Raw genomic sequence first — 26,130 nt, 5'->3', positions numbered from 1 at the left:
TATTGTGGCCCTCAAGTCAAAAAGTTTGCCCACCCCTGGTCTAGACCATACTCCCTGGCTCTCATGGGGAAAGAGCAGAGTCTATGGTTTTAATGCAAATGAAGAATTCATCTAAAACTTCTCAATTATCCCACTGCACTTAGGATAAAACTAAAATTCTTGAATCTAGTCTAGAAGGCTCAACATTTTCTGATTTTTGGCCTAGTTCTCCAACTTTCTATCTTCCTACCCATATCCTTGTGGACCAATAGCCTTTATAAAATGTTTCCAAAGTGCCACACTCTCTTCTTCCTCAGTCTTAACACACCCTGCTGTTTTTCACCTGGGAAGCTACATCTGATCTATCAGGTCTCTGGTCAAATAATAATTCATCAGAAAATTCTTTTCTGACCATCTGTCTAAATCAAGTACCTGTTATAACCTCTTATTCATTTGTTCATACATGAAAAAATATTTATTAAATGCCTTCTTTGTTCCAAGCATTAATCCAGACCAGAGGTTCTCAACCTGTGGGTCACGACACCTTTGGCGGTCGGACGACCCTTTCATAGGGGTCGCCTAAGACCATCCTGCATACCAGATATTTACATTACGATTCATAACAGTAACAACATTACAGTTATGAAGTAGCAATGAAAATAATTTTATGGTTGGGTCACAACATGAGGAACTGTATTTAAAGGGCCAGAAGGTTGAGAACCACTGATCTAGACCTTCAGGGACAAAATCTAATAGGTAGATGGGCATTTGTGTGTGTTTATACGTGTGTGTGTGTATGTGTGTGTGTGTACATATAGTTGCTCAATATTTTTTATAGAAATTAATGTAGAAACAAAACCTTTTTAGGTCTTTGGTATAAATGGAGTGAAGAGGAGATGAAAATAGGATTAGGCCTATTTGAGGTGGGTTTTCAGGGTAGATCTAGGATTATAGGAAAATAGATATCAGTTCGAAATAATGAAGGGTGAACAAATTAATAGAACTATCTGGAAATAAATTTTAAAATAAAGCCCTTCAAGATTTTGAGTTTTCCCTGGCTCTCTATATTTAAGCAAAGTCTAGAAAAGTAGAGACTGGTCATTTTGTGGAGGGAAGTTGAATTGGTTTTCTATTGTATGTCACAAATTATCACAAAATTGGTCATTTAAAACGACATGGATTTATTCACACACAGTTCCGTTAAGTCAGGCATCTGGGCGTGCTGTGCCAGCATTCTCTACTCAGGGTCTCACAGCTGAAACCAAGTTGTCAGTCAGCTGTACTCTCAGGTAGAGTTCAGGCCCTCTTTTAAGCTCATGTGGTTGTGGCAGAATTCAGTTCCTTAAAGTTGTCAGACTGAGATAACTGTTTGCTGGCTGGCTCTTAGCCAACGGCTGCTCTCAGTGACTAGAGATGGCCTCAACTCTTTATTAAGTGGTCCTCTCCTTCTACAAAGCCAGCAGTGGAGAAATTTTTGTGCATTTAATATATATTTTGCTTAATATATCTTACTTTCTCTTTCATAACTAGCCAAAGAAAACTCTGTGCTTTTATAGGACTCATGTTATAAAATCAGGCCCACTTGATAATCTCTCCCTATTTTAAAGTAGATTTATTTGAATTCTTAATTACAACAGCAAGATTCCATCACATCAGCACCTATATCAGTGTTTGGTAGGAACACTGGAAGAAGCTATGTGTATAGTGGCCAATTATCTTAGGGGACATCTGCCTACATAAGGGTGAGACATAAAAAGACAAGTTGACCAAGATCATCTCTAAACTTCTTTCAAATTCTGATTCTCTGATCTTCTAATTCATTTGCCTGTTCTATGGATTCAACCACCCCAAAATAGACCTAAAACTTTACTTTCTCCATGTTGCTACCATATTGTTTCTTCTTTCCTGAACAAATCAAATGGTCTATGAATTTGTTCCTTTTCCTTTTGTGCAGTTGCCAAACTGGACTTGATAAAATGGACTTCTTAACATCTTACTCTGACAACTTGACGGTTTCCCATTGCCCGCCAAGCTATCTGCAAGTCCCACAGAAACAGTATGTCCCCAAGTCATTGTGCAGTCTTTCTATTTGTAATTACCAATATGGATTATAAACTATGGTCGCAGTTAGCTTAGATCGCATTACTCCCTAGAATCTCTATCTTTACAATCAATGAAATCCTATATCACATGCTATCTTTTCTCTTAAGACTTACTCAGAATCCCCAGGCCAGTCATGGTTCTCTGCTTTGTGTTAAAATATCTTGAAAATATGTCTTTTCTTCAAGTAGTTGAGTTCAACCATAGTGGTTGAGGAATTTGACTGAATTATGGGAATTCTACTTTTTAGCCAATTCAAAATTTATTCTATAAAGATAATTTTTTCTTAAAAAATAATTTTTCTCTAATAGTTTTCCCACATAAGTAAAGATAGAAGAGGGAGGGTGTTACAAGTAGTACATCAGTGTCCTGTTTGCAGTGATCCTTTAAAGATTAATGTTTGCTTAAATGCAGTAATATTTGATGATAAATATTTAATATTTGAAAACAGAGTAATTAAATTTGGTAAATTTAATCCAATGGCTATAAGTAATCTCCTACTTGTTTTTCATTGCATTAGACTTTCTCTTCTCTTCCAGATTTAGGCAAATATACAGAAATCTGTCTAGATAATTGAGTAAAAATTTAAGAGGAAATCTAAAATTTCAACTCAAGTCTAAACCTCTCTTCAGAACTCCAGACTCATGCAATTATATACTATTACACATCTCCTTCTGGATATCTAATAGGCCTTTCAAAGTAAACATACTAAAAATCAATTCTCAATCTTTCTTCCCAAAGCTTACTCCTTCCACAATCATCCCCCTCTTGGTTAATAGCGATTTCATTTTTCTTTTGCTCAGTCCAAATACCTTAGCATTTCCCTATTCTCCTCTCTTTCTCTTACATACCACATGTCATACATCAGCAAATCCTATTAGTGCTCCTTTAAATTAGATTTAGACTCTCAATACTTTCTGTAATTTTTGCCACTACATTACTGGTCTAGGCCATCATGATCTCCTATGTTGACTTTACGATAGCCTCCTAATTATTCTCTCTCTTTTCACCCTTATATCCCTTAGTCTATTCACAACACAGTAGCTTGAGTGATTCCATGAAAACATATGTTAGAGCCTATCACTTCTCTAGTCAGATTAAAGTAATAATAACTTACAACATTGTACCAGTACATAACCTGGCTTTCAGTGTTTTTTCTTAGACCTTAACTCCCAGTAGACACACTAGCCTCTATGTTATTTTTCAAATATACCAAGCATGGTCCCAACTTAGGGTCCTTAATAAGGCATTTTATTCTGCTGGGATGATCTTCCCCCAAATTTTCACTTTTACTTTCCCCACCTTTATCAGAAGCATCATATTTTCTAATAAGTGAGGCCTTCTCTAACTAGTCAATTAAAATTTCAATATCCCTGTAATTCTTTCTCCTTTTTTGCTTCCTTATTTTCCTCTACAACACAAATCGTCATCCAAAGTACTATATCTAATACTTATTTATACTTTTTTTGTATACTAGAGGCCCAGTGCATGAAATTGTGCACAGGTAGGGTCCTTAGGCCTGGCCGGGGATCAGGGCTATTTGGGCCTTCCTTCCCCAGCTGCCAGCTGTGAGGTGTTGGCCGGGGCCTTCTTTCATTTTTCACCGCCCCCTGGTGGTCAGCGCAAATCATAGCGAGCAATTGAACTCCCTGTCTCCTGGTCCAACTCCCGAGGGGACACTTTGCATATTAGCCTTTGATATATATAGATAAACCTCTTTAATGTAAATTACAAAAGAGTAGGGACTTTTGTTTGTTTCCTTCATTGTATTCCCTGCACCTACAATATTACTTGGAACAAATTGGGTACTCATTTGTATTTATTAAATGTTGAATTCATATGATATGTTTAGGAATGAGTGAATTTTCTATTTATTAATTATCTTATTTTCAAGTTTGCATATAGTTTTTATGAATTATGCCATTTCCATTCAAGTCATTGTTATCATTCATTCTATCTCAGCCTTCTGAGCAAAAGCCCTTGCATATAGGCATTGTTGAAGGAAGTACCCATACCACTTAGTATGTTGTTATTTCATATTTCTAACCATAACATGCTTATATTTCTTATCCAATAAATGGCTGTTTCTTTTTAAAAAAAGACATAAACCTTATGTATCTTTAATCCCTACATAGGCTCCGAGCCTAGCACATGGTATGCATATAGGAAACCAATAGTAAATATGAAATCTAATAAATGAGTTCAAGTAGGAGCATGTATTATAGGTGATATACAGATGTCTTGGTCTGAGTATTAACATCAGTGTGCTGGATGATTATCTAGAAAGGGTTTTGTTAATTCTAAATATATGCAAGATAAAATAAAAATCAACTAAATATTAATCTATTTAATAATCTTTTTTATTTTAAATTATTTTATAATCAGCATTTACTATATATAAGATGTCTTGTCTCTGTCTATACCAGTGGTTCTCAACCTTCCCAGGGCCGCGACCCTTTAATACAGTTCCTCATGTTGTGGTGACCCCCAACCATAAAATTATTTTCGTTGCTACTTCATAACTGTAATTTTGCTACTGTTATGAATCGTCATGTAAATATCTGATATGCAGGATGCATTTTCATTGTTACAAATTGAACATAATTAAAGCATAGTGATTAATCACAAAAACAATATTTAGTTATATATGTGTTTTCCGATGGTCTTAGGCGACCCCTGTGAAAGGGTCGTTCAAACCTCAAAGGGATCGCAACCCACAGGTTGAGAACCGCTGGTCTAGACATTTAAATATAGAATGTCTTTCTTAGGAACTAAACATTAAACACTCAGACCATACCTAGGAAGGACATAGGACTATATGAGCATGCAAGTTTCTTTGTACCAGTGCTTGTATATGAAGCAAAAGTTTATATCGTAAATGAATTGGGGAGCAAAACTAGGAATAAAAATAATCACAATTATTTTGTCTTCTACCTCTTTGAACCTGTAGTCTCTGAAGCACCAGCTTAATATTAATCTAAGGGCAATTGTAATAAGACAATGCCACTAGTTACATTATAAGTAGTATTTTTAAATCCCATCTTTTACTTCTGTTTACAAAATGTTTGGTAATTCCAATGACTTTGTATTTTTCTCTTTAATTTTTAGTTCCCAGTGTTCCCACAAATATTGCTTTTTCTGATGTTCAGTCAACTAGTGCAACATTGACATGGATCAGACCTGACACTATCTTCGGCTACTTCCAAAATTATAAGATTACCACTCAACTTCGGGCTCAAAATTGCAGAGAATGGGAATCTGAAGAATGTATCGAATATCAAAAAATTCAATACCTCTATGGAGCTGACCTAACTGAAGAGACAGTATATGGCTTAAAGAAATTTAGATGGTACAGATTTCAAGTGGCTGCCAGCACCAATGCCGGCTATGGCAATGCTTCAAGTTGGATATCTGCACAAACCCTGCCTGGCCGTAAGTTTTGTCCTGTATATGTACATATATTTTTGCAATCAAGAAAAAGTTCTTTAATTGATTTTCCATGGGAAGTACTCAAAGTATAGGTAAAGATTGCTCTTATAACTTAAATTTTATATTTTAAAACTAACTGCCTTACTTGCTGTGACTTCATTAATGTTAAGTAAATAAATTTCTATTATTATCTTCTAAACATTGTCTACATAGAATTGTGATGGTTTTCATGCAATATATATATGTCCCCCCAAAATGTATACACACTTTGAATGATTATAAAGTCAGTGTTTATTAACATACAGTTCATTTTCAAACTGATGACCATTGTCCAGCCACTGCTGACAATACAAAGCAATGGAATCACAAACATCAATAATAATTTCATTCGGTATTTTTGTGCCCTCAATTTGTCAACTGTTGCTGGTTTTGTACCATAAACTTTATGTTTTATGTATCCCCATGAAAAAATCTAGTGGCACTTTAGGACAAATTTTCTTAGATCAAAGCTTAATCAGGCTTCACCCATTATTTCAAATCAGTTAAACCTGAAAAGGAGTGACAATTAAGTGAGTTATCAACTGTTAAGGTATAGATTCATTTTTGGGAACAACCAATATATACAGGAATAAGAGTATATATTATATACATATATATGTATCTATGCATATGTTATATATCATTATATATCACACACACTGATTTCTGTTGTAGTTTATATCTATGTGTTGATTTCTACTTAATTAAATTGTGTAAAAATCACTGAACATAAAAATTACTGAGTTAGTACACAAAATAACTCATGTAATAACACATTTACTTTTTTTTAAAAATATATTTTATTGATTTTTTACAGAGAGGAAGGGAGAGAGATAGAGAGTTAGAAACATCGATGAGAGAGAAACATCGATCAGCTGCCTCCTGCACATCTCCTACTGGGGATATGCCCGCAACCCAGGTACATGCCCTTGACCGGAATCGAACCTGGGACCTTTCAGTCCGCAGGCCAACGCTCTATCCACTGAGCCAAACCGGTTTCGGCCACATTTACTTTTAACTTAATTGAATACCAATGGGAAATTTATTTCTGTCATTAGGGTTTTCTCAGACTTTCAGAGTTATGTCATAGAGTCTTATATTACAACTAGAGGCCCGGTGCACGGATTCGTGCACTGGTGGGGGGCATGGCCTTCGGAGATCGACCTGCTGTGGAAGCACACTGACCACCAGGAGGCAGTTCTTGCATTGAGCATCTGCCCCCTGGTGGTCAGTGTGCATTATAGCTTCAGGTCGACCAGTCGTTTTGGTCATTCCCCTGTTCAGTCACTGGGCTTTTATATATATAGACAAAGCATTACTGCTTTCTCTTGTGGTCTATCATTAGGCTATAGCAATTGATATCAAGAATGCTTTTTCTATGCCTACATTTTCCCTTCATATCTGGAGGATATGAAACCACGCTTTACATCCTTTTTAGTAACTGTAGCTCTCTCTCTCTCTCTCTCTCTCTCTCTCTCTCTCTCTCTCTCTCTCTCTCTCTCATCTTTTCTTCCCTCCTTCCCTCCCTCCTAGACAGATCTGTCTTCCAAACGCTTTTTAGTGTATGCTTTTCACTTGAACAAAGTTCTGACACAAAGAAGTACTCAGGGTCTGACTCACAGCTTGAGATGGGGAAAAGGGAAAAATACAGAGAAGAAACACAAAATAATCTCTCAAAATTGTTCTGCCATCTACACATATCTCAGGACTTCTGCATTCAAGTAAACATTCTTTAAATGTTTTTCCAGAGAAGTCACTAAGGGTAGGTAAAGATTGATGTTGCAACTTTAGTTTAATATTAAAAAAAACTAACTTGTTACCCTACTTGTTTAGATATTAGCCATAATTAAGTAAATGTTTCTATTATTTATTAAGAACACTATCTACATATAATTATGATGGCTTCCATACAAAACAAATAAATTGTAAATCAAGTTCTGCTTTGAGTGTCTGCCCCCTGGTCAGTGCACGTTGTAGTGACTGGTTTTTCCACCATTCAGTCGATTTGCATATTAGCCTTTTATTATATAGGATGAGAAGATAAAATTATGAAAGTGAACAACTTATCTGAATAATAGAAAAGACAAAACAACAATACAAGTTGGTATAAAATTACTATTTCACATATGCGCATTTTTTTCTAATAGCACCAAATTGTGTCCAAGCTCTTAGCAAAATAGAACATGTTATCAAAACCTGGAACTTCTGGATAAGGAGAGAACAATTGGTGGCTAGTTTGAAATCAAATTATTCACTTTGAATAACTCAAATAAAGGACAACATAATGAGGTTGATAAATATTATTTTAAAATATTCTGAAATGGCTTGTAAAATTAGAAAATATGTTGTATTTACTCTCTCTGAGATAGTAAAGAAGAAATTCAAATTAAAGATCCAGGGAGCAGAATTGGATTGCAAGCTGAGGATTAAATAGGGTTACTTGCTGAATCTGAATCTACCACTGTACACTAGAGTGAACAAAGAAAACAGTATTCAGCCAACACAAGCTAACATTTCTTTCTCCCACATACTCTGATCTAGATTACTGAAGCCAAATTGCTATTCTCCTTAAGTCATCTTTGTAATAGCCATAACTCTCTACTTCATGCTGAGTGCATATAGATACAAACAAGCATGGAAATTACAAATGGCAGAAATATTTAACTTGCAACATTAAAATCTTGGAGATCATTTTACTAATCTATTATTTTTTTATTACCCCTATACTCAAAAGCAATTTGAGTTGAGTAGAGGGAGGAATATAGACTGGAAAGCTGCTAAGTATCTCTGTGGTGCACAATAGGTACTTAAAATGTTGAGGAAATGTATAACTTTAAAAGAGTATGGGTGTGAAATTAGAATGGAATGAATTGAGACTCTTCATAATGTGCATCTCCTATGGACCACCAGGACTGGAAGACAGCAAGAAAGGAAAATTCCTGGGGTAGCACTTAGGTTGTGAAAACCACAGGATACCGTACTCATGAGGAATTTTAACTACCCAAACATCTGTTAGGTTAAAAAAAATTCAACAAAACATGCCTCATCAAAGAAGTTTCCAAGGAATGCAACTTTATGATCTAAAAAGAAGAAAAACCAAATAGAGGGCAAAGTATGGCATAGCATTTTTTAAAATAAGCAATCATTAATGAGTTATTCAATTAATGTGATGAATGCTGTCATAACAGAAGTAGATATTATCCTTTCTATAAAGAAGCAATTATATGATGGTTAGCCATAAATAAATAAGAAGACATAGTCTAAGACATAGAGAAGCCTATTTGATTCAGTTCATTTTTATAATAGACTTTATCCTGCTGCTACTAGAGGAAATGAATATAATTTATTCTACACATGAGGAAATTAGTTAGATGCTGTGGAAAGTCTTCTCGGTTAATTTTCTGAGACTCCCAAGTGTGTAATTCAAGACATGTCCTGACTGGTAGCCCAGTTAGTTAGAGCATCATAGTGATGTGCCAAGGTTGAGGGTTGGATCTCCCCCAGTCAGGGTACCTACAAGAGTCAACCAATGAATACATAAATAAGTGGAATGACAAATTGATGTTTCTCTCTCTCTCTCTCTCTCTCTCTCTCTATCTATCTCTCTCTCTCTCTCTCTTTTTCTCTCTCTCTTCCTAAAGTCAACTTTTAAAAAAAGACAATATCTCTCTCTTCTGCACTTGTACATTAAAGTTACTAGTACAACTACTTAGGTTTCCACAGACTTCTCAGACCCCGTATTACCATTGCCCCTCCCCCACTCTAAACCTTTTCCTGTCTCAGTGCATTGCACATTATTCATCTAACTATTGAAGTGAGCAATCTAGGAATAATTTTTAATTCTTTCTAGCTCTAGCAATCCTCACCACCAAGTCCATATCTGAGTCCTATTGAATTTACTTACTGAATACTTCTCAAATTTATTTTTTCCTGTTAAGGGTCTCTAAATCCAGACCTTTAAAATGCATATCCTATATTATTGCAAAAGATTTCTAAATGGTCTTTCTGTTCCCATTTTATCTATCCCTGTCTGAACTCCGTTTTTGAATATACCTATATGACATGTTATTCCTCTGCTTAAAAGCTTTGACAGTTTTATACTTTCTTGTGCAATAATCATACTTTTTAGTATGCTACACAATGCCCTCCGTTCTGACTTTGCTTATACTCCCTACATATGCCTTGTTTATTCTTCTCTGTGCTTTAGAATCTCTGATTTTTTCCTTACTGTCCTTCTTTGGGAGAGCAGCCTTTTCTATCAATTCCTCTCTCCATTCCATCTCCCAAAACTTGCTCCTGAAATACTGATCATGTCGTTGTCAGAATTGTTTGTTTCTCTCTCTCTCTTCTGTGGAACTCTGAGCTCCTTAAAGGCAGAAGTGACCACGTGATCATGTCTTATATATGTTTCTACCATCTAGACCTACTCAATATTAAAGACTAAATTAATATGGCGGTTGGATTTGAAGAGGGTATTTGACTTTAATGTGAAAGTATTTCAATGTCAAAATTCTCCATTTGCAAAATTGTTCAACAGTAAATTTTCATCATTTTTTCCCTTTAACTTATCTTTCAAATACTTGCATGGTTATTGCAAAAATTGAAATTTTCTATATTTGACATCTTCAGCTTCCTTTATTTCACAAAATGAGTATGTAATATATATTTATTTTTTATTTTCCCTTTTCATTAACATAAGTATGAATTACTGCATATAGTAATGAAATAAGCATGTAGTAAATAGAGAAAGATTTTAAGCAATATGTGAAAATAATAAATGCCTCCTTTAAATGGGCTGCAATATTCATTGTATTATTTAAATGATTAACTGAGATAATAAACTCTTAATGAATTTGTATAGCAAGCTGCATCATATAGGTTGATCGTCTATGAAGAAAACAAAGAAGAACAATGTCTAAATTTGGGCTACTAAGTATGATTACAAAGAGAAGCTATTTGGATAAAATCATAATTTATAGAGCATAATACTAAGCACATAAAATTAAAGTTTTAATAAATCATTCAACTATACATTTAATTCAAAAGAGCTATTGCCAAGTTATTAAATGAGTTTTTCAGAATTTAAATTAAAAAACATTTTGAAAGGCTATTACATAAGCACATAGAATGTGTTTTTCAGTAAAATCACTAAAAATCAAAGGAAATTATATCACTATATTTTAAAATTAATATTATAGAAAACCGGGTTAACCCAACAAAAAAAGAAAAAAACTTTCTCTCTTTAGAGCTAGCTGCATTTTATCATTTTTAAAAAAGGAATTCTCTCACTTTCTCATCTCAAACTTCAAATCTCATGTTGAATTGAATTTATTTTTAGTCTTCTGAGAATCTTTTTTCTCTTGGTTTGGAGAGAAGTGTGAAGTAGGCTTAAATCTCTGTGCTTTTGGTCATTGACCTCAGTTCCGGTCTGCCTCAGTACTAGGCCTTGGGTCTACAAAAATTCAGCTTTTTTTCCTCCTACATTTACTAAGGAAGTGGGGAGAATTCTGATTTGACTCTGCAAAACTCCCGATTCTGTAAAGACCATAGGATTACTATGTCTGGTGGTTTAGGATACTTTCTGACTGGGCCCAATAACTGAATTGAGAGCCCTTGGCTGGATGGTTAAAAACAATAGCAATAGCTATGCTTATTAAGTGCTTGCTAGATGCTGGTACTATTTATTCTAAGAACTTTACACACTTTGATTCATTCATGAGCCTCATTCATTTCTAGGGAAGAGCCTGAGATCTTAGAACGTGACTAGAACTTGGGCAAAGCCTGATGGTGTTATGAAAGTAATAAGAGGTGGAGGGGTGCTAAGTAGGATTACAAAGAGGCGATATTAAAGTGAAATCATAATGCAAAGGAAATAAAAATAAGCATAAAAATTAAACTAATAAAGCATTCAACTCTAATGTCAATAAAGCTTTTTTTGTCAGGCTGTTAAGCAAGTTTTCTAGAATATCAATAAAATATTTTGAAATCAAATTTGTATAAGCAAATGGAATATCTTTTTCAGCAAAAGCACTAAAAACTAATCAGTAAAAGAAATTTTAAGGATTATCACTATGTGATATTATTAGCTTTGGCAAGTGGGACTAAGAAAGACCTGGAGATATTATACAAGTTCTAGTAAGTAACCCAAACTTCCCATTCCTAAACAAATTGGATGGGATTTTCCCTAACACACATGACCTTAATCTACACTTTTGGTTTCTTTTCTCTTTTTTATTTTGCCCTTAATTCGTTGCACCTGCATACAATGAATGGGTGGACAAAATAGCAACATTTACTCTGGCCCTAACACTCCATATGTGATAGCCTTATCTGAATTATTTCGGGTTGTTCCTACACAGAGCTTCCAGGTGTAACTAATAATGTTTTCCTATGTTCTTATGAAGCATGTTAATCTGTTATCACTCTAGGAACTTTGTGAATGGGAGGGAGTGATGAGAGGGAGAAAACTCTTTTAGTTTACCCAGAATTAAAATAAATGAAAGGTGGGCGGAGACAAATCTGTGGCATGTCTGTTGGCTGGATGCATGTTCCCATGTTTATCACTAGCTGCCAAGCCATCCACCACTACTTCCCTAGCCTTCAGAGGGCAGTCATTTAATCTCCCTTTCCAGCCTTTTTATAAGAGTTGTAATCACAGGTCATTTGATCTGAAGAGCAATGCCACTACTTTTCCAAATGGTATGTTGATATTGTAGGGCAATGGTTCTTACACCAAAGGCATTAGAATCATCAGGGGGGCTTGTTAAAACACAGTGCTGGAGCCTCCCCAGGGCTTCTGATTCAGTAAGTCTGGGGTATGGCCTCAGAATTTGCTTTTCTAATAACTTCCTAGGTGTTGCTGCTGGACTGGAGGTCACTTTTGATAACCACCGTTGTAGAAAGTTGTTTTGTAAACTTGATGCAATTCTAAAAATGATTTTATCTGATTCTAATAATAATGGTACTAACATTGGAAAATGTTCAGTCTTACCTGGCATAGCTAGCTAGCATTGGAAGTGGCAGGGTTTTGTTTTTGTTGTTTTTTATTTGGTGGTGGTGTTTTTTTCACCTTAAGCCAGTCTGAAATGAGTTGGAAAACTACTAATTAAGCATCAGAGAAGAAAGTCATACAATGAGGCCTAATGCTGGGATGTTCACAAATCATCCTCAGGACTTATCAAATAGACTAATTGTCAGATTCCTAGGCTTGTAGTATTTGCTCTTTGTGATACCATCTTGCAGTTGGAAAATGTAACTATAAAACTAAATTAAAGTCTTGTAAAGCAGTAGGAGATATTTGATACAACAACAGTAGTCTCCTATATGGGGCAGTGAAATCACTGGGCTCTAGGGAAACATCCAACACCAGGGAAGGTCAGTCGACTGAAACAGTGTTTAATCAGTGCGATATGTCCTAAGATGCTCTTGGCCTGCGTACAGATGGTCTATCTACTCACTGCACTTCTTCAGGGCCCTTGATGCCCTGAATTGTATAAGACACAAGAAATACATTCAAACTACCCGGCACATCTTTAGTCCTGAGAGACTTCTACAACTCAAAGCGAATTCTTCCAGGTGAATCAAAGCCAACTCAAAGTTTTAGAGGTCACTAACGTGTGTATAGTTGAGCAACAATTGCGTCCATGTAGTGGCGACCATAGTTAGGAATCTGGCGGTCCAGTGTACCAAATTCTGAGACTGAAATACCCCGAAGGGTAGCCCTTTAAGTAAGCTTTAAACTGAACTTGAATAAATGTGCAGATGATTTAAATCATTTGTTCACAGAGCTCAAGATTTTCTGTCGTTCAAGTGGCTGTCAAATCACTTATTTATTTGTATTTATTCTTGTAGGAAAGTCATTCTAGCATGGTGCACTAAAAACCATAGAGTATTTTCAACAACATTTTTCATCATTAAATTAAATTTACAGGGATCTGCAGAAGCTAAAGTTACTAATAAGTCTTTGAATGTGCTTATTCTGAAAGTGTAGTATTAGACACACCAAAATTTGATGGTCCTTAATCAAAGTGGCACAGACTTGGGGGCATTCAGACTTTTATATGGACTAGCAAAATGATGGTCTATCCAGACTCACCTTTCAGCTAACACACTTAGCATGAGGACACAGATGGATGGGAAAGATGACCCTGACCCACATAAGACCCACATTCCTGTGCAAGGATAGAAGCATGATAATCAGGAAATGATGGTTGTTAGTTACAGAAAATGCATTATTGTGAAAACCAGGGTGAAAGTGCTTATGAGAGGAAGTGATTGGATTATGGGGAATGAGAGAATAAGGATAGATCATTCTTACTGAGTAAATTGCTGTGATTTATAAGAGAAAGGGTATAGTGATATCTTGGCCCATTACTGACTAGATTCATTTCACAAACAATCCTAAATCAGAATGTGACAGTTTATGGGGAGACAAACAAAGTCTCCCAAGGATGCTTATATGTTACGAAGCTTTTAAACTGGCATATTTTAACTCTCATACCTTTACTGCCATCAGCTTCTTTTATTTGGATTGTTGATATTCATATCTGTAATTTTGTATTCCCATTATTTGAATCTAGTACTAATTTACTATACCCTGTGATAAAAGAGATGATACTGGAATTATGTTATTATATATTTTGGAATGTTGATAAATTCCAAGAGAAAATTACCTAAAAGAAACTTGAAATTTTATATACTTATAAGTACACTGTAATATTTAAATAATTTAAAAATAATTAGATACTACTGTATAATAGACTTGAGCATATGGTGTTCTAAATATTTCTCTCAAATTATCTATGAATTAATCAAATGATCATTTTCATTGCAATATACCGATGAAATATATATTATATGCAAACAACATATTCATATATCAGTTCAGTTGTGTATGTGTTTGCCTTTGGTTTTAGTTCAGATTTAAGAGTTTTTATTCCATCATATTCTAATCCTTCAAGTATACAAATTGTATAATAGATTTGAAGAGAAAGTTTTTACAAAGGATTCAACAAAGGAAACACTTCTGTAACAAAATAGGCAATTTCATTGAATTTACTGAAAATGCAAATGTTTAATGTGATTGTTTCTTAAAAAGAAAGAAAGAAAGAAACTGGGAACAAGTTCAAGAATTGGCATTAAAGTACATCTCAGCAAGGAGCTAAATACTTTGCCTTTTCATAATGATTGATTACTGTATAGACTTTAAAATATTTAGTACTATTAGCGGTTACTATGGGCCATGAATTATTTTGAATGTTAGTTTTCTCTCTGCTTTGCATGGGTAGCAGACACTCCCTGATGAGGGCTTTGATTGTTAGTATTTAAGGAATGATTACAGGCTTGACATTTTACTATGAAAGATTAGAAGTTGAATAAGGCATCATACTGCTTTCTGAGCTGGTCTATAGACATATTTGCAAAACTAGTCAAAGTTTTCCTTGGAAAATGGTTTTGGATCTCTCCTTAGTTGAAACCCAAAAGATCCAGATTATGGAGCAGAGAAGATATGGACATATTTCCCTGGAAATATTTCCAACCACAAGCTACCATCAACATAGTCACAGAAAAGTCTTGTCAACTTTCTTAGCCACAGAAAATTCTCAGTAAACTGTTTGTGAAGTCTGGGCAATAATATTGTACAACCTTGTTTGCCTGTTAGAATGAGTTAGGTTTAAAAGTGTAGTCCTGACAGCCATTGAATTGGTATACTCTATCGAGGTACGTGAATCAGATAGATTCTAGACATAGTCTGCCTTCTTTTGATCTACTTTATTTTGACCCATCTTTCTGATATGAGTTAGATACCAAAATTTACAGAGGCCCTTCTGGTTCTTTCAAAGACCTAAGCAGTGGCATCAAAGGCCCTACATGACTTGGCCCCCATTTTGTTTCCAGCTCTTGTTTGACTTACATAACTCCAGACTCACCGGAGACCTTGTTATTCATAGAACATACCAGGCATATTCCTGTCTCAGAGCCTTTGCACGATCCACTTTCCTTCCTGTGACACTGTTGCTCCCTTACCTCCTTCAAGTCTTTGTTTAAATGTCATCTGCATGGAGAGGCATACCCTGACCACCATATTTAATGTAGTAACTTCCATTACCACCCCATTCCCAGTACCCTGCTTCATTGTTTGCCATAGTACATATCACTTCTTAACATGGTATATTTTTACTTATATATTGATTCAAATTTTTATACTATACTTAGATGTTATTTGTCTCCTTCCACTAACATAGAGGTCTCATGCTTCCCATCTCTTTGCTTCTCATCTCTACTTCAGCACCTCAAAAGTGACTAGCATATAGTATATGTTCACTAAACACTTGTGGAGTGAAGAAGAGCCATTAAATATTAGAAGCTCTATATGATAGGTCCACACCTACCTTGATCACTTCCATGGGCTTTGTGGTATTTTTTAGTGCTGGGAATATAGATGGTGCTCAATAAATACCTGTTGGTTGGATGAATACATAAATTTCATCTAAAAACCAACAGAATATTTGGGTATAAATAAAGAGAAGGGAAGCAAAAAATATTTTCCTGTCTAATACCATTTGAAATGTGTGGTCTGTCAGAAAATTGCTTCTCTCACCATGGTTCTTATAGAGCTAGGAGGCAGGTTTTGCTAAAACATTAATAATCAATGGGCCTAATAAACTGATACTTTGGATGTAGCTCATTCTCTTTTACAGAGTCAAATGCAGAAGATAGACCATTGAAATCCACCAAAAATTTTATATTTTCAAATTAGGTTTCCCCATGAGGAGACCAATGTAATAATTCTCAGTAATGTTATACTTGATCCTGAAGCCCATCCACTCATTTAACATTTTGAATAAAGAGATTCAGAGCTGCTGTTTGTTAAGGAGAAGGTGAGCATATTTCTATGGAAATATCCATTTTGAAAAGGAAAAGGGTTGCCACTCTTGCAAATGGAGTGCATTATTCTGTGAGGACACCCAAAAGCAATTAATTACGCTGGTGGTGGGAGAGCTCTCATTATGCTCATTTACTATGCATAGTGACTGAACAAATTATGCTAACATTTGAATCAATTTTCATAAAGCTAGAAGTAATAAGACTGAACATGTCAAGATATGCAGATTCCATGATCTCTTCTATTATAGTCACCAGATCCAATTCTGTCATCATTATTAGCACCTCTCAGCTCATCAAATCTCTGAATCCTGGGACATCCTTTCTTCAGCCCCTCCCCTGGGTGCTTCACTGGCCATTTGGACTGGTTCTCTGAGTCAGTGTTCTGAGTATTGCCCAAAGGTCAGAAGGATACAAAAGGCCCCGACAGGGACTAGGAGAGCGAGCTGAGCAGGGAGGTGGATAGGATATGTTTGGCAACCCAAAGGCATTTTCCCACAGAAAGTTTGCTATACATAATTGCTAGATTCCTCTATAGCAGTGGTGGTCAACCTTTTTTTTTTTTTTTAATCTCATGGCACACATAAACTAATTACTAAAATTCTGTGGCACACAAAAAATATATTTTTTCGCCGATATAATAAAAATATAATTTTGATTTATTCACACTGGACAGCTATTGTCTTGTTGGCTGTTGTAATTTCTTTTTTTATACAATCTAAAGTAAAATAGGTCAGTGCTCCTAACTAAATAGTAATGTACTGTATGTTTTAAAAATTCTTGTAGCACACTAGTTGAAAATCACTGCTCTATAATAACATCATTAAACTATTTGGATGCTATCACTAAAAGTAATTTTATGGGGTGATTTTGCCACTGAATTCCTCATGTATTATCTCTCTCAAAAATATGTTCTAAGTACCAATAATTCATTCATAGTTTAAAGATTGTCACTACTATTAACATCTTAAATACCTATCAGGTAGAGTCACTTGAGCTAAATATACTTCTCATATTTATACTGCCCCAATTTGTAAGGGATTATCTGAAATTAAACAAACAAACAAACACAAAAGCCTTTCCATCCTGTCTCCCTAGTTTCAGTCTCGTCTTTCTAATTGCCAGGTAGGCACTCAATCTTCATGACTTTCTCAGATTCAATGAGTACAAATCCAAATTTATAATCTCCTTCTGTAGCCTTATCCCTAAGAAAAACCAGTCTCTATTTCTTAATGCACTGTTGTTGTGAACTCTATCAGCATTCTCCTAGTATTAATACATGAGTTACCTGTTACGACTTCCTCTATCTCAGTTTGTGTGCATATCTAATAAGCTTATAAGTTCTTTTTAAATGTTCTAAATAACTCTGGAATTCATATCTACCTATCAATACTTACTGTCACTGTTCTAGATTAGAGTCTCATCATATCTCACCTGGTTTTTGGGAAGTAGTCTACCTGGACTCAATGCTTCAGAGCAATTACCTTTTTCAGAGTTGCCTGAGTTTTCTCAAAACCTCACAGTGGCTTCCCATTGTTTTAAGGATGAACTTCAAATTCCCTAACATAATAAGCAACTGCTCCTTAACTTAGTTCCCAAACTACTATTTAAAGCTTGTTCCCAACTTTATTCCTCAAGGAACACTGATCTCTCTGTGACTTCTCTATTCCTTGAATTTAGACATTCTGAATCTTTTCTGTACCATGGATTCCTTTGGCCATCTGATGAAGTGCTTGGATCCCTTTCCTAGAGGAATATTTTTTAATGTATAAAATAATAAACATAATATTACCAAAGAAGGCAATTGTACAGTAATACAATTCTGTCTGTCTGTGAACCCTGTTCTTTATGTCATTGTGGCTTTGCTTATGATCCTCTTCCCATAAGAGTGCCCCTAAACCTACTCTTCTGATTATCAAAATCCTTCTCATCTTTCAAAGCCTATTCAATTCCCATTTCCTCTGTGCAACTTTACCTTTACGTCCTGCTCCATCTGTATTCACCACTTTGCCCTTTGCCCTCTCATAGATTATTTGTATTTCTAATTACTTCTTATCTTTACTTTGCCCTTTATTATAAAACACTGTATTAAATGACAATAATGGGCCAGACACTATACTGGCCAATTTTACATGTTTTGTCTTCATATTTCTCTTTCTCTTTTAAAACACTATAAAGTATGTATATGAGGAGGAAACTGAGATACAGAAATTTTGTTGTTTGACCAAGATCACACAACTTCCTCCTTTTATAATTATTTGAGGAAAGTAATATTTGATCTTCTTCTGTATACCTTCTCAGGATCTATAGAATAATTTTGTCTAGTAATATTTGCTTATGTGGATTTAAAAGTGAGAAATACTGCAAAATACTTACTTCCCAAAATGTAATGTCTCTAGAATCTAATAGGGAGCATAGGAGGACAGAGATGTGTACAACTGTGTTCCTAGGTCAGAGTCTATGCCAATTAACTGGGATGAAATACTTTTAGCATTCTATACACCCTTCTAATATCTAGTGATTTCACAAATTGAAAACCTACATTCCACATATGAAATCATATGGTTCCTAGCATTTTCTGACTGATGGAAGATGATTTGACTTTGGGTGGTGGGCACACAATGCAATAAACAGATCATGTATCATAGAAATGTACACTTGAAACCTATATGATCTTATTAACCAGTGTCACTCAATAAATTAAATAAAAAAGAGAAAACTTATACAGGGTTTTCATTAGTCAATTCCTTAAAATATTATTTCTTGTTTTGCATTCTTGATTAAAAAACAATAATAAAAATAGAGTAAATTAAATAATTTGTTTGTAATCATAATAAATCCAGTAAATGTTTACATATGTAATAATAAGATCAGTTGTATAATTTATTTACTATGCTACCCACTCAGTGAAAACAATAAAATGAGCCCAATTTACATTCATATTACAATATGTTTTGAATCTAATTACTTTGTGCCAGTTTCACTTTTCTGTAATCATATATGTTTTATAAGTTTTCTTAAATCAACATTGTTAGGCTATCTATTTTAGAATAAAAATAAAGATTTATTTTAGCAACAGTAAAGCTTTCCTTTCAATATTATTTTAAGTTTTAAAACCATGTATCTATGATCATTAATTTCTAATGTGAAAGTTCTTCATGTATAGTAATTTTGAAAAGAATTATATGTTTTTATTCAACAACACCTTTAGCATGCTGCGAACTATAAATTAATGCATAATTAATTCATTATGGCTATCCATTTTTCAGGACTTCTCTATTATTGTACTGTAGCAAATACTAACTCAGATGTAGATGAGTAAATGCTTTTCTATTTTTGCAGCTCCAGAAGGTCCTCCTGAAAATGTGTATGTAGTAGCAACATCACCTTTTAGCATTAACATCAGCTGGAGTGAACCTGCTATCATTACTGGACCAACGTTCTATCTGATAGATGTTGAATCGGTAAGGTTTGTCTTGCCTTCTGCCAAAGGCAATGGAGAGCATGGAAATGAACAAACAAGAAAATCAAATAAAACAAATACTCATAGACAGCAATAATAGTATGGTGGTCAGCAGAATGAAGGGGGATGGGAGAGTCATAAAGGGTTAAGGGGGTCAAATATATGGTGACAAAAGAACATTTGACTTCAGGTGGTGGGAGCAAATTGCAATATACAGATAATGTATCAAATTTGTATACTTGAAACATATATCATCTTATTAACCACTAGAGGCCCTGTACATGAATTCATGCACAAGTGGGATCCCTCCCTGCGAATCGGGGCTGTCTCACCAGTCCTGATGGGGCCAATTGGGGCTGGCCGGCCAGGGGGAGGAGGAGGGGCTACAGGAGGTTGGTTGTGGGAGCACACAGAACACCAGGGGGAAGCTCTTGCATTGAGCATCTGCCCCCTGGTCATCACTGCGCATCATAGCTACCGGTTGGTCGTCCAGTTGTCTGGTTGTAATGGTCGTTTAGGCTTTTATATATATACTAGAGGCCCGGTGCATGAAAATTCATGCACTGGAAGGGGGGGGGGGGTCCCTCAGGCCGGCCTGCTCCCTCTCACAGTCCAGGAGCCCTCAGGGGCGGGAGGCGACCCAGCGATCAGGGGAAGGTGACGCCCCATCATACCTCTGCTGCTGCCACTGCTGGCAGCGCAAGCCTCAGTTGGCTCTGATTACCTGAACCTCGGGCAACCCTGGGTGGCTGGGGGGCTGAGGAGACTGGGGGACTCTGGAGGCAGGCAGAGCTGGGGAGACTGGGCGCTGCCATCTTGTGGCTGTGGGCACCATCATATTTGAGGGCGGGGAAGTCAATTAGCATATTCCCTCTTTATTGGCTGTGGGCACCACCATCTTTGAGGGTGCGACAGTCAATTAGCATATTCCCTCCTTATTGGCTGTGGGCGCCACCATCTTTGTTATGGTGTGCAGGTCAATTAGCATATTCCCTCTTTATTAAATAGGATAGATTGTTGCTGCAATAAGTTTAATTAAAAAAGGGAGGAAAAGGACACAGGTTTTGGAACCGAACCATTTACATTTTAATTCTAGCTCAAGTATACCTTGGGTAACTTAACCTGTGTTTCAGGTTTCACATCTGTAAAATAAAGATTAATAATAGATTAATAATAGATGATATTTAGGGTACAGAAATTGTGTGAAGACTAAACTGTTAATATGCATAAAGAACTTAAAACATTGCCTGGCATATAGGAAGTACTCAATACATGCAAAGAATAATAACATGGTTATTATTACATTGGTCCTTAGGATATACATGATGTATATAAACAGGTGGTTAAATTGGTAACACACTAGTTAAAATACAGTGAAGAAGAACTCATCGTACCAAATGAGAAGGGAGAAGGGCATTAGGAGAAATATATCCTAAATACATAACATCAGAGCTTAGTATTATCTCCTCATTTGCATTACCACACCTTATCTAACAATATTTTGATGTAAATATTACTATCTTCATTCTGCATAAAGGTGAACTGAGACAGACATGATAAATAATTTCTCACATAACTGAGACTAGGCTAAGACCAGCAGACAATGGTATGATAGGATAAATGGAAAGCCATTAAATATCAATTAAAATTTGCCAAATTGAAATATGAACTCACCAAAACCACTTTGGATCAAGGATAGCAAGAATTCAAACAGATTCTAGCACTTCACAGTTTCCCTGGGATTCTTGGACTCAAGTAGTCATTTAGTTCCTTCTTCCCTTCATTAATCCAACACAAATTCTTAAGTAAATCCAACATGCCAGCATTGTTCTAGGGTTTGGATAGGTAGAAGTGAACAAGTCAGAAGTGGTCACTGTCTTTATGGAGCTTATCTGCAGTTCATTTCATGAATATATAACTATCTACATTCAAGAATCATTAGTTCCTAGACCCATGAAGAACACACTTCATTGAATTTTGCACTCCTGGTACTGCCTGAATTTTGCCAAATACTAGCCACAAGGTCATACAAGTCTTCCTATATAAGACTAAAATTAAGCCAAAATTGACCATCTTAAAATATATATTTACTAGGGGCCCGGTGCACAAAATTCGTGCACTGGGTGTGGGGGGGGCGGGGGAGAGTGTCCCTCAGCCCAGCCTGCCCCCTCTCACATACTGGGAGCCCTCAGGCGTTGACCCCCATCACCCTCCGATAGCCTGATCGGCTCCTTGCCCAGGCCGGATGCCTCTGCCAGAGGTGTCAGGCTTGGACAGGGGACCCCCATCTTCCCCCGATCACTGGCTCTGGCCCCTGCCCAGGCCTGAGGCCTCTGGCCCAGGAATCATGCCTGGGCAGGGGACCCCCATCTCCCTCTGATCGCTTACTCCACCCCCCGCCCAAGCCTGACGCCTCTGACCCAGGCTTCAGGCCTGGGCAAGGGGACCATCATATCCCCCCAATCCCCGGCTCCGCCCCCAACCCAGGCCTGGTGCCTCGGCCAGAGGAGTTGACCCTCATCACTCTCCGATCACCAATCACCGGATCGGCCCCTTGACCAGGCCTGAGGCCTCTGGCAGAGGTGTCAGACCTGGGCAGGGGACCCCCAGCTCCCCGCGGTTGCAGGCTCCGCCCCTGCCCAGGCCTAATGATTCTGGCCTAGGCGTCCGGCCCGGGCAGCGTGGACCTGCAGTGGCAGCGGGGGGCGCCGCGATCGTGGGCTTCGCTTTAGGCCCAGGCAAGGGACCCCTAGCTCCTGGGACTGCCAGCTTCAACCGTGCCCAGCTCCCATCGCTGGCTCCACCCCTACTTCCTGCTATCACTGGCCAGGGCGGCAAAGGCGCCTGATTCTCTGATCATGGCTGGGGGCAGGGCAAAGGCGGCCCCAGGGCCGCCTTTGCCCTGCCCCCCAGCTCTTAGCTCCCCCCTGGGTTTCCGATCACTGTCAGTGGCAGGGGGCTTCTTCCTGCTTTCCCTTTCGCCTCCCTGCATTGTGCCTAAATATGCAAATTAGCCGCCATCTTGTTGGCAGTTAACTGCCAATCTTAGTTGGCAGTTAATTTGCATATAGCCCTGATTAGCCAATGAAAAAGGTATCGCCGTAAGCCAATTACCATTTTTCTCTTTTATTAGTGTAGATGGGCACCAATATCATCCTGGATGATTGTACTGGAAATTAATGCATTTTGTAGTCATTTTTTTATTGTAATATTTACTTTTTAAAATTAAAAAATATATTTATTGAACAGCCTCTATTTTCCAAAACAAAGATGGAAAATAAGGTTTTGTTCTCAAGTAGCTCACACTGTAGTGGGAGACACTAGAATATAAACAGCAGGTTTTTTAAAAATAAAACCTAACTAAGTAATTAAAGCTTCTGTTATGGGAGACATGGGGTAAAGACAAGACTTCATAGAGCAGGTTAAATTTATTATGAGACTTGAGGGATGAATAAGGGTTTACCAAGTTGGAAGGTTGGAGATGGGAGAGAAAAAGGAGAGAAATGAACCAGTCTAGCTACTGATACTATATATAAAAACTACCATACTTCATAAATAAATAAAAATATTTCATAATAATAATAGGTGATCAAATATAATATGAGCAAGCAACCTTGGCACTAACTGAAGGGAAATGCTAGTCAAAAAGGTCTGAGCTATTGGTCCTGGGTAAGTGAACAAATAATGATTAATAGTAACAAAGATAAAGTAGGTTTAATAAAGAAAGATAATAAATTTTATATAAGCTGTATTCAAAGGCCTACCATTCTTTTTGGATTTTATTAAAATTTATTTAAAAGATAGTAGGTCACATACATGCTGTGTCATATTTTTACTTCTTGATATTTGTTATCCATTGTTTTCATGGATGGCCTTGGAATAGTTTCATTGTACCTTATAAGATCATTCCCAGTGAACTTATGACAGTGTAGACAGTTCTGGACTATTGAAACAACTGACTGTAAATCCTGTCAGCTACTTAGTTGTTATGGAATCTTGAGGAATTCACCTCAACTCTATAAAATCAGAGTTCAAGTGGCCACAGTATGTAGTCAGGCAATAACATCAATGAGCAGTCAAAGTGAAGCCAAGTGGATAGGGCAGTGATGCACTGGAGACCCATAGCTCTTTACAGAAGCTGACTATCATTCACCCCTAGGTCATTGTTACTCAGCGCGAATATAAGCCTCGTCCTAAGGAAAATTTTAAAAGCCAGATGTTCCGATGATATTTAAATATTAACAACAAATTAAATACACTTTCTATCAGGAAGAATGTGTACCTCATCAATTGGATTTCTAGGCTAATTTCTTTTTCTGCCATTTTAGAAACTTTTCCTTCCGCTGCTGTCTTGAGGTAGGAACAATCTACCTGACTTTTTTCTATGCTGATATTATTTATCAGCCTTTTATTGTGTTTCTCATAGCAACATTAGATTAGGTTAAGGGAGGCCTTAGAAAAGACTGTTTGAAGACCATATACTGAAAAAAAGCCATCTTTCAAAGTTACCAGGGAGGGTGAAGTTGAGAATGAACTTAATACTGCGAACAGTGTGTATCATTTGTTTTAGAGTTTTTCAAAATCATGTGCCTGAGAGGAGCATGCAAAATAAGATTTTAAATTTTCTGATGTTCACCTCAGGAAAAGCCCTTCCTTACTGCTAGAAACTTAGACTTTCCATCAAAGATAAACCATATTTAAATAAATCATAAACCTACATTGAGTACACCGAAAGGCATGCATTTGTGCATATTTAATAATTATGAAAACCACAGTTGAGTTCTTATCCAGTGTCAGCTCAGAGTTTTTCAAACTGCAATCAAGACCAGCATTTTAAAATTAATTGGAATAAAATTAGAGCAGAAAAGACCAAGTGTATTTCAAAAAGAAGTTGAATTTCTGAAAATAGTTTTTCAGGTATAAATGAATATATATATATATATATATATATATATATATATATATATATATACATATAAATACTTTTTTATACCTGAAAAATGATTTTATGAAAAATGATATCCTGAATTATGTTACAAAATGTGTTTCCTTTGTGTGAGTCTGGTATTAAAATAAAACAAAATACTTCAGATCTATTTTTTCTAAATTTCAACAAAGCACTATAAACACATATTATCACCCATTTCAAGACACAGAAAGTGAGACACAGAGCGTAAGTGAGTTGACAAATGCTATGTAGGAGCTATTAAGTGGCTAAGTTGGGGTTTGAACCTTTGATGATTGGGTACCAAAACCTATATTTTTTCTCTATAAAACATTAGAGTAGGAAGTAGTGTTTCATCGACTACAGAGATAATTTTGGCTTGATTTTGATGATTTTTGATGGGTGAATTGCTTTTTCTTTTACTTTTAATTATTGAAATAATTGCTAATTAGTAAACTATTAAAAACACTTTAGATTCCCCAGGACAATCTGTTTAAAGAAATGCAGTTGTCCCTTGAACAACATGGAGGTTAGGGGTACTGACCCCCACACAGTTGAAAATATGCATATAACTTGTGGCTCCACCAATACTTGTTATTCCTTAGTATCCACAGGGATTGGTTCCAGGACCACCTGTGGACACTCACATCCTCATATAGTCAAGTTGCCTGCATCAATGCATACAGTCAGCAAGCTGCATCTGTAGACTTCTAACTGAAAATTGAAAACAGTACAAATATTCATTGTGAAAATCTGCATATATTTGGACCCATGCAGTTCGAGCCTGTGTTGTTCAAAGGTCAACACTAATTTAAATCTTGACTAGATAAATATACCACATGTAGCTTTGTACGATTATACTTTAGTGATTTGTATCTCAAGTGCTGCTTTCTTTCATTGTCAGCTATTTTTTTTCTTATAGGTAGATAGTGATGAATTTAATATTTCCTTAATCAAGTCAAATGAAGAGAATAAAACCATAGAAATTAAAGATTTAAAAATATTCACAAGGTATTCTGTGGTGATCACTGCATTCACTGGAAATGTTAGTGCGGCTTACGTAGAAGGAAAGTCAAGTGCTGAAGTGATTGTTACTACTTTAGAATCAGGTAAGGCATATTTTTTATCATTGCTAAAAACTGGACCTACTTAGGTATTTTTCTTACAGTTTATCGCACCCCACCCTAAAAAGGGTATGTATTATCAAATTTTTAATGCATATAAATATAATGTTCAGTGATTCACTGTGATTGACGAAAGTGAAGCTTTCTGTTTTTTGAGGCAAAGTGGA

The 26,130-nt window shown here is 36.3% G+C and overlaps 1 protein-coding gene across 2 annotated transcripts in view; it reads left to right on the top strand.

Annotated features, from left to right (window-relative positions):
• PTPRQ (protein tyrosine phosphatase receptor type Q) overlaps positions 1–26,130 on the top strand; it is a gene marked incomplete at both ends in the record, with an annotated part of 267,149 nt that overhangs the window by 175,147 nt on the left and 65,872 nt on the right. For both annotated transcript variants that reach the window (XM_081083373.1, XM_081083372.1), the window contains 3 exons: positions 5,188–5,511; positions 19,774–19,895; positions 25,762–25,948. In XM_081083373.1, the coding sequence (XP_080939499.1) occupies positions 5,188–5,511; positions 19,774–19,895; positions 25,762–25,948 (633 nt within the window). The remainder of the gene's footprint in view (positions 1–5,187; positions 5,512–19,773; positions 19,896–25,761; positions 25,949–26,130) is intronic.

The sequence above is a fragment of the Myotis nattereri genome, assembly GCF_964212035.1.
Source record: "Myotis nattereri genome assembly, chromosome: 2".
NCBI lineage: Eukaryota > Metazoa > Chordata > Mammalia > Chiroptera > Vespertilionidae > Myotis > Myotis nattereri.
Note: the sequence above shows the minus strand (reverse complement) of the source record. Positions and strands in the feature narration are given on the sequence as shown.